General features: G+C 36.9%; 2 protein-coding genes across 2 annotated transcripts; one reads left to right on the top strand and one right to left on the bottom strand.

The window, feature by feature from the left end:
* Window positions 1-312: 312 nt before the first annotated feature.
* LOC121259927 (UPF0047 protein YjbQ-like) lies at window positions 313-5,496 on the top strand. Its single transcript, XM_041161740.1, has 7 exons — window positions 313-700; window positions 1,250-1,310; window positions 1,401-1,495; window positions 1,579-1,612; window positions 1,735-1,789; window positions 1,883-1,925; window positions 5,222-5,496. The coding sequence occupies exons 1-7, from the start codon at window positions 491-493 to the stop codon at window positions 5,291-5,293; spliced, it is 570 nt and encodes a 189-aa protein (XP_041017674.1). The 5' UTR covers window positions 313-490; the 3' UTR covers window positions 5,294-5,496.
* A 211-nt stretch (window positions 5,497-5,707) lies between these two features.
* Window positions 5,708-6,755, bottom strand: LOC121259926 (putative calcium-binding protein CML19). The gene has a single exon (XM_041161739.1). It carries the CDS (start codon window positions 6,468-6,470, stop codon window positions 5,886-5,888), a length of 585 nt encoding a protein of 194 aa, XP_041017673.1. The 5' UTR covers window positions 6,471-6,755; the 3' UTR covers window positions 5,708-5,885.
* Window positions 6,756-9,611: the final 2,856 nt, after the last annotated feature.

Here is a 9,611-nt window from a genome sequence, read left to right as displayed (position 1 = left end):
TCTAAATTCTCCACCAAACAAAACTATTATATTTTTTCTTCTCTCTCTAAATCCAACACATCAACTCCCATTTTTTTTTTGTCAACTTACCCATTTAGGGCCTAACACGATTTTTATAATGTTTTCTTTCGTGTTTTTGCAGTGGAGAATGATAGATGTCTTGCATTTTGAACATCTTCCGGCAGCACACAGACAGGTTGAATCACTAAATTCAGAGGCTCCCAAGCTGCTGAAATATGCATATTACATTTATATATCTCTAAATTATAATAAGTGTTTATATCATAAAATCATAAAAAATCTGAATCCCCTAAAAAAAATGCAAGGTTGGAATGCCAGCAAGAAGTAAACCACACAACAAAAGCAACTAATAGATTTCAAAAAGCAACTAATAGGAGGCGTGGAATGTCTTTTGCCCCGTGCAATCCTGATCCACACCCCACGCCTGGAACATTCTTGGGCTTGGTTGGAGTTCGGTGGGCTTGCAACCATGCAAACATCCTTCATGTTCTCGCCTGCGAAGCCTACCTTTGCTCCACTTCGCGTGAGGTCTTTGTACACAAGTCCGACACCGAGCACTGCAAACGATCCCAGTTCGATGGCGGAGGCGGCGGCGGCGGCTGGGGCTGCTCCTAAGTGGGCTCAGAAGACCATAACCCTACCTCCCCAGAAGAGGGGCTGTCATCTTATCACTCCTAAGGTACCATAATCATATCACCATCCAGATTCGTCCCCCAAATTTATCTTAGCAATTTTGTATATGTAGCAGTGAATAATCTTTGATACTCCGCCGGTTCTTTTTGTCGTTTTTGAGAAGGGTCTGTCTGTGTTTCGGTATATGGAAGCAAGCATTAAACACCCAATAAGCATAACCACCTTGCATCCAATTTCTGTTTATGAATTTCATTTCTTCTGCTGCTGGGGACTGAATTTCGGCATTAGTCGAACGTATTGGTGTTTAGTATCGCCGAATTTGTTACCTTGACCTGGAAACCTCAAGATAATCGAACAGCCTATCATCACTTGATGTGAAATTTATCCGAGACAGAGATTTTCAAAAATCAAATATTTTTTTGAATTCTACAACCATCAAACACGCTTGCCACAGTTTCTAGTTCAAATTGAAAGCAGCCCTCCAGAGGGAAAATAATAAAACATCACCCCCATCATCCTACTCAGACTGGATGATTTAATGATTTATCTTTTATATTACTTCCAATACCGGTGACGATTTTTCTTGAAATATCAGATAAAGAAGGAAATTGCTCAAGATCTGTTAGAATTTAAGTGTGGCCTTGCTCATCTCTTCTGTAAGTAGTACGAGAACCATCTCATAATTGTCCCTTCTTGTTCAGTGTGGATTTGTTTATTGGAATTATCTTTTATTTTAAAATTTTCAGTACAGCATACAAGCGCTTCTCTTACCATCAATGAGAATTACGACTCTGACGTTCGAGATGATACCGAGACATTTCTCAACAGGATAGTCCCGGAGGTCTGTTTGTGTAGTTTAGTATTTCATGCAAGCATTCTACGCCATCTATGAGACCTTATGTGGTTTTGGGTATCTTTTTTTAGGGAAGATCTGCACCTTGGAGGCATACCATTGAAGGTTTGTAGGCTTTCATTCGTGTTATTTTGGTTCTGATTTCTAAGTCCATGAATACTGTCTTCTTCTTTTTTTTTTTTTTTTTCACTTCTCCCTGTTGATTTTGAGTTGTGTAACTTCTGCAGGCCCGGATGACATGCCGGCACATATCAAATCGTCAATGTTTGGCTGCACCCTGACGTGCGATGATTTTAGATTTGTAGTTAGAACTGTTCATTTACTCCGAAGTTTTATAGTCTACTTTCTAATCAATCGGTCTTAATTCTTATGCAGGGTTCCAATCACAAATGGACAGCTTAACATGGGAACCTGGCAGGTATATGACACTAGTCACTAAAATTTCTATGGAAGTTATAAATGATCAGGAGAATTTTCACATGGATGCTTTTGATAACAGTATGTTTCTGGAAAATTAGTTGCTCTAGGACACACGAGTTTGATTTTTATTAGGTAAAGTCAAAGGAAAGAAGAAAAAGTGAACTGAAAATATTAAAGAGACATGATTGGGGAATCAGTTCCAATCCTCTCATGCTTGGCTAATGAATAAAGAAGGTTAGAAAGAGAATTGTAGCAAGACATCCCATGCACAAGCCGTAGTCTTTCGATAAGGATAACATAACACAGTCTAAGATATAGATGAAAAAACTGAATTTTTTTTTTCTTTTTTATTTTTTTTTATGAATACAAAAAAAGAAAAAACTGAAAATATTTGCTCAAATACGCACAGAAGATAAATGGCCTTGATGGTGTAATGTTAGAGTTGGCCTTTTTCTGGACCCAGTTTTGTAGGGCTTAACTTTATCAAGTGTAAAGATGCGACTTGTTTTTCAGTCTATTGGAAAAATCTATATTAGAAAGATCATAAAATGTGGGCAGGGATAAAACATCACCAAAATACTGCAGGTCATGCCAATAGTCTTCGACTCCTTGGACTATCTGGCACCACCACCTCCTCCCCCAAGTAACCAAGAGGTGTCGAGTGAGCTGTTTCAATCCCGCATATCCTCACATAAATCATGTAGCGCGTGCATAAGTACTTTAGATCATGTCTAAAACTGTTAACAGATATAGACCAAGACTAAAACTGCAAGTCGTTTCATACATTCAGTTTCTTTCATTTTATTGTCGTATGCTTTTATAATTCTTTTATTCTTTTTGTACACATTAATTAGCTGGCATAGTGTGAGCCTTATAGGTTGTTAGTTTGTTGAAAGGTTCTCTGTATATATGCTCGAGAGCACAGACTTGTACAGTAACAAACTTAGACAGTAAATGGAGACGAAACTTTTCTTCCATTGATCTGCTCTTCATCTTTTCCTTGCTCAAATTACCACTGTTTTACTTCCTTACATGGTATCGGTGAGCCAGGGAGAGCACTTTCAATGGCAACTCCTAGCTCCGATTCTTCTGAAGTTCACTCAAACCCAAAATCAAACACATCATCTCCATACCTTAATCTTAGTGATCCGGCGAACCCATACCGCCTTGACCATGGTGATAACCCAGCCCTAACCCTTGTCGCTGACCTTCTTACCACATACAATTACGCCACATGGTCTCGCTCAATGCATCGTGTTCTTCGTGCGAAAAACAAACTCGGTTTTATCACCGGCTCACTCCTAAAACCATCCCAACCGACAGACCATTTACTTGCACTTTGGGAGCGCTGTAACGACATGATAGTTTCTTGGCTCCAAAACTCCATCAGTCCTTCTCTCCAGCCCAGCGTTCTCTTTGTTGATGATGCTCAAGAAATCTGGCTGGATCTTCAAGAACGATTTTCCCAACAAAATGGTCCCCGTATTTACCAACTCAAGAAGGCTCTAGCTGCTCTGCTTCAAGACCACGATCCGGTAAGTATTTACTATGGCAAATTGAAAGCTCTCTGGGATGAGCTCTCTGTATACGATCCCATTCCCCCTTGCAATTGTGGTACTATGAAAACTTTGCTGGATAGATATCAAAGAGATTGTGCTGCAATTTTTAATGGGTCTCAACGACTCTTATTCTCCCATCCGAGACCAGATCATGCTTATGGATCCGATTCCCCCTGTCCCCAAAGTATTTTCTCTCATCCAACAGCAGGAACGACACCATCAAATGACCTCCCACACCCCATCCCCCGAAACCATGGCTATGGCAGTCAAGAAACCTTCCAAATTTATCTCTAAACCAAACCAATCCTTCAAAAAAGATCGTCCATATTGCAGCCATTGTAAAATCACTGGTCACACCTTCGATACCTGTTTCAAGGCTGGCAATGCTGAGCCTCCAGTCTCCTCACATTGTAACTTGACTGGCCACACCATTGAGAAATGTTACAAACTCAATGGATATCCATCTGGCCACAAATATCATACCAAGCAGCAGCAGAACTCTGGCTTCCTTGCAAATCAGACTTCTCTTTCATTTGCTAATAACTCTGAAGACAACAGTGATGACAAATTTGGTTTGACTAAGCAACAATATCAGCAACTAATGGCATTGATCCAACCTCAGGATTCTCCAATTGCGGCTTCTGCCATTCACTCCAGAAATCCACCTCACTCCTCTCTTCATACAGCATCATGTTCCAAAATGTTTGGTACATTCATTTCTTTGTCAACACACACACACAAATTCGCAAATACATCTTCCATCAATTGGATACTAGACACAGGTGCTACAGATCACATGGTCTACAGCACCAACTTTTTTACCTCCATCACATCCACGGTTAATTATTTTGTGAAATTGCCTATTGGCAATTCCGCCCCTGTTACACACATTGGAACAATTCAGTTAACGACCTCTATCGTTTTACATGATGTTCTCTGTGTGCATCCTTTTCCTTCAACCTTATTTCGGCAAACAAACTAACTTCTACTCTCAATTGTTGTTTGCTCTTCTTTTCCACTCACTGTTTTATTCAGGACCTGCACTCATGGATAACGATTGGGAAGGGTGAGCTCAAGCATGGCTTGTACCACCTCATTCGCAAAGAAGTTCTCCCCTCAACTCTATCTACTTTCCTCTCAACAAACTCATACAGCAAAAACAACAATTTCAATTGTTTTACTTACATTGCAAACTCTGTTTCTAATACTCACCTATGGCATTGTCGCCTAGGCCATTTATCATTTCCTTGATTACAGTTAATTTCAGATTCTCTTGTACACAAGCAACTTTCATCTATTAATGAAAAATCTTGCACAATTTGCCCCATAGCTAAACTTCATCGTTTACCTTTTCCTGATAGTTCACACTCTTCATCAAGAATTTTTGAGCTCATTCATTGTGACTTATGGTGCCCTTGTTCCACCATTGCCCATGATGCCTCAAAGTATTTCTTGACTATTGTTGATGGGGTATAGGTTGTTAGTTTGTTGAAAGGTTCTCTGTATATATGCTCGAGAGCACAGACTTGTACGGTAACAAACTTAGACAGTAAATGGAGACGAAACTTTTCTTCCATTGATCTGCTCTTCATCTTTTCCTTGCTCAAATTACCACTGTTTTACTTCCTTACAAAAACATCTATTATTACCTCTATAAGCCATTCTATTTTTTCCTGCAATATTATATATAACTATATCAGAGTATGTTATAGTTCCTTCTGCTATTATGCTTCAGGGGATATGGCTCTGTGAGCACCGCGACAACGCTACTCCACGCAAGGTTGTGGTTACCCTCAACGGGATATAAGCCTCTAAACTTGAGAGATTCCTGTTTCTTTACTTTTCCTCATGTGCATGTAAACATGTCCGTCTGACATGTTGGTAATAGGATCTTAGCGATGTGCCTACCATGTTACTTGGTTTTAAAGTGATAAAGCTCATTGAATATGACATCTGAGTAATGCTAGTGATTCAGACTATTATGGAAAATAAGGCTCCAAACTTCAGAGATTTCTGTTTCTTTATATCCAAGTATATTTTAATTTTCCTTTTTAGCGGACGTTAAGTATGAAGATATATATACTTGGGGACCCAAGGCTAGATATATAGACGGTAAGGTTTATATAAATGAGTGAGAAATTTATATACTTCTCAGCCTTCATGGTTGAAAAGTTTTGTTCAATATTTTTGAAGATCAGAGGAAAAAGAGAGATTATATATAAAGAAGCAGTGATGATCACACGTTCCATTAACGAATTCAAACCAACATGAGCAGATTATTTTACAAGACCGAGGAAGTCCGGCGGCATCGACAAATGTGTACAAAAGAATGAATGAAATGAAAACAGTCAAGAGGAAAAATAAAATATTCTTGCTGATCAAGATCGACGGGGTTGGATTTAGCGCATCATAATTCTGAACTCTTCAAAGTTGAGAACGCCGTCGCCATTGAGATCAAACGTTCGGATCATAGTTTTGCAATCGTCAACGGACTTGGAGTCACCAAGTCGGCTTAGCATCCTCTTCAAGCTCGTGGGAGTGATGCACCCGGACCCTTCCATCTCATACATGGCGAAAGCCCCTTTAAGCGCGTCGTTCTTCTCCTCTTCTCCGCTTGCCTCCAATAGCTTCTGGAATTCCTCGAAGTCCAGCTGCCCATCCCCGTTCAAATCAGACGAAGTTACTACTACTTCTGCCTCATCCATGGACATATTCCCCCCCACGGTGCTCACGCAGGTTTGCAATTCGGCAGGAGATATTTTACCATCCCCATCCTCGTCAAAGTACTCGAACACCCTTTGAAGCTCGCTGCAGTATTTGCTCGTCTCGGAATCAGTTGATGAAATAGAACGTTTATCCGTCTTTCTTGAAGATAGTTTGCGACGTAATCTTCCCAAAACTGATTTCGAAGACTTCTCATCCATCGAAGGAGAAGGGGAAGAAGGAGAAGAAGAAGCAGAAGCTGCATCGTGTTTAGTTTTCATGATGAACCTTCAAGTGCTATTTGCTGGAACAAACTAGATAACTCGACTTTCTGTACTTTGTACGTACACCTGAACTTGTGAAAATTTAGTTGAATGAATGGAAGTTGGCCTTGCTATATATAGAGAGATAAATGGGAAGTTGGGAACGCAAAACGAAAACAGGAAGTCCAAGGAATAATTGAATAAAACAACAAAGAAGAGAGCATGCAAAGATGTCATGTGTAACGTAGGTTGATGTCTTAACGAGTTATGGGATGGATATGGTTGTCAGCCACACATCAGAACACGGTTTTAATTAGCTCGACTCGCCGCCCTATGTCGTGATCTTCGGCCGACTTGCCAATTATTTTTTAATATCCAGCGGTGACGGGAGCGCGTGAGGGAAGCTTCGGCCTGCTCACGGAGGAAAAGAAATACCTTTTAATTTCCCTCTGGGCACTTCAGGAGTTTCCTCTCTCAATCCTTCCTTTTGACTTGTTCGGGACGACTTTATCATAATTGTAGACGTGGCGACAGAACAGCCGTTGCATCGTTGGGGATTATCTTTTGGGGGGGAAAAAAAAAAAAAAAAGGTCAGTGATTTGTGTATTTCATTTTAGTATTGTATTGGAAAATAATTCAAGGTTGCGGACGGCATGGGATGTTTTTGACGACAACGATGCCACTTTGCTACACGTGGCATCTTTGCTGAAAACCCATCAGAAACGACAGGGACGGTTCCGTACGTGCGTAAGAGTGAGATATGACATGATTCAGAGATCACATTCTGGTGAGACGGAGACATTAGAGTGGCCTTGGAAAAAAGAATGGGGAATAATCACAAGTCACAACAGTACGTAAAAAAGTACAAGGAACAGGACTCCTCGGTGGGGTCTTTTAAGTAAAAGGAAAAATTTAATTATAAGTATTTTGTACATTAATATATATATTTATTGAATATAATTGATTAAAAAATAAATTTTATTAAAAATAATATTAATTTAAATTTAAAATATAAATATAACAATATTAATATACAGATTGATACGTAAATTTATAAATAAAGAAATTTTTTAAAATGAAAGAAAAGGAAACCGTACGTTTGTTTTTGGACAGTTGCAATTGCATTTATAATGTGAAATAGTTTTTACAGATGACCAGGACTCTAGTTCATAACTAGTCCTGGTCATAATTTCAGCTATAATATCATTTTCTTTATCACTTTGATCTTTATTATTATATAATTTGCCGTGAAGATATTCTGCTCATATGTAGCTCTATATTCACCATCGTTTGAATTTAAAATCTATATCAATTTTTTTATCTTATTATTATAATTTTTTTAAATTTTTATATAAAGTATAATAAATAATTTAATTTTTTCAAATCTTAAAATAATTTTTTTAAATTTTTACACAAAATATAATCAATAATTTAATTTTTATTTTACTATTTACAAACCATATCAACTCATCTCTGAATCTAAACCACTTTGAAATATCATTATTCTTGTACTTATTCTTATTTTATAGATTACGTTTAGGTCGTGAGATATTTTTAGATATTTTATAAATAATAGTAAAAAAATAATAATAAAATTATGAATAATAATAAAGTAATGCCTGAAATATTCTCAATATTCAAATTAGGTCTAAATCTATCTTCAATTGTCTGATCAATAGGTCCCCCGCAATCTCAACGGTAGTTTTACAGACATTGAGATTGTCACGAAGAGAGGCAAGCAGCAGATGATAGATGCTTTGCGAAATGAACTTCACATTCAATGCACGAGAAGCAACTTAGATCACAAACTACCGTATGGAAAAATGGAGTTTGCGGTAAGGTACGTACACGTAGTTCTGTAGTTCCTATTAAAGGGCCGCTATTATAATAGATCCAGTCTATTAAAGGGCCACCATTATGAGATAACGAGGGAATTAAAAAAAAATGTCCGATGAAAAGAGAGAGGATAGAGGAGGAGAAAGGGATAGAAATGATAGATATGCATGGAAGACAAGAGAAGATCAGGGGAAGTGAAGAAGGAAAAAGTTATAAAAAGTATAAATGATAAGAAAAGCATGTAAGACACGTAAGAGATGAAAGATGAGATATGAAAGATGAGACTGGGTGGATTTTACGAGAAGATGGAGCACCAATTTTCAACTTCAAAATAAGAACTCCATGAGATCTTCTCCTCTAGAAAAGAAGTTTTCAACCTCTGTCGTAAAAAGAAATCATGAAAGATTATAAATATTTATATTATATTATAGTATATTTACCTTCAAAATGATCCGTAAACGAAAGTTATGTGCTAAACTAAATAAATTTGTGTGCTTTTAATTTTAATTTTATTTTCTATTTATTGTTATCGATATACGAGCATCCTATTACCACTCCAGACCATCATCGTGGATCTCAAATCATCTCATCTAATCTAAGACTATTTTAGTAGGCTGAAATTTTTCTTTATCCCGTTTTGACTTGTTAGTCATTAACACCTATGTTACAGAGTGTTGGAGCCGAAGATGTCGAGGCCAATTTCACGAAGAAGTGAGGTTATCTATTGAATTTCAATTGTTGTATGGGCGATCACTCTGTATTCAGATTCCGTATTAGATTTGGAGATTCCGTATTATATATGTTTAAAAACTCGTACATTATTTTAAAAGATTGAATTGTATTGCATACGTTTTAGTTTTTTTTTTCCTATTGATATTGGAAGATTCATTTCCAAATTAACAATATCATCGATAGCCAGATTCAACGAATTGATTTTTGCAAAATTTCCATTATATTTCTAATTTTCTTAATCATGCAAATTGAGAAATGCTAGATTCACAAATAAATATTACAAAAGGACGATATATTAAATCTTCTATATATAAAAAATATATATAATATGAGGTACCACAACTATTTATTTATAAATTTTGCGAGATAGTATTTTCGATAAAAATTTTTAGTGCAGATTACTCTATCGGATAATAATAAAACTACAATTATTTTATAATTATTATATTCTTCAATTTTTTTTTTTGGATAAAATTCTTCAATTTAAATCAATCAATGTAATTGTGACATTTAAAAAAATATTAAAATTACAATTTTACATAACTACGCTTTATTTTGAATAAAATTGTAGACTAATTACAAGCTTATTAA

The sequence above is a fragment of the Juglans microcarpa x Juglans regia genome, chromosome 4D (genome assembly GCF_004785595.1).
Source record: "Juglans microcarpa x Juglans regia isolate MS1-56 chromosome 4D, Jm3101_v1.0, whole genome shotgun sequence".
Taxonomy (NCBI): Eukaryota; Viridiplantae; Streptophyta; class Magnoliopsida; order Fagales; family Juglandaceae; genus Juglans; species Juglans microcarpa x Juglans regia.
This window is presented reverse-complemented; position numbering and strand designations above follow the sequence as displayed.

Coding starts and splice junctions, on each gene's coding strand:
- LOC121259927 (XM_041161740.1), top strand. CDS start 491: ATGCAAACATCCTTCATGTTCTCGCCTGCGAAGCCTACCTTTGCTCCA. Junction 1,311..1,400: donor TGGCCTTGCTCATCTCTTCT/GTAAGTAGTACG, acceptor TAAAATTTTCAG/TACAGCATACAAGCGCTTCT. Junction 1,613..1,734: donor TTGGAGGCATACCATTGAAG/GTTTGTAGGCTT, acceptor TAACTTCTGCAG/GCCCGGATGACATGCCGGCA.
- LOC121259926 (XM_041161739.1), bottom strand. CDS start 6,470: ATGAAAACTAAACACGATGCAGCTTCTGCTTCTTCTTCTCCTTCTTCC.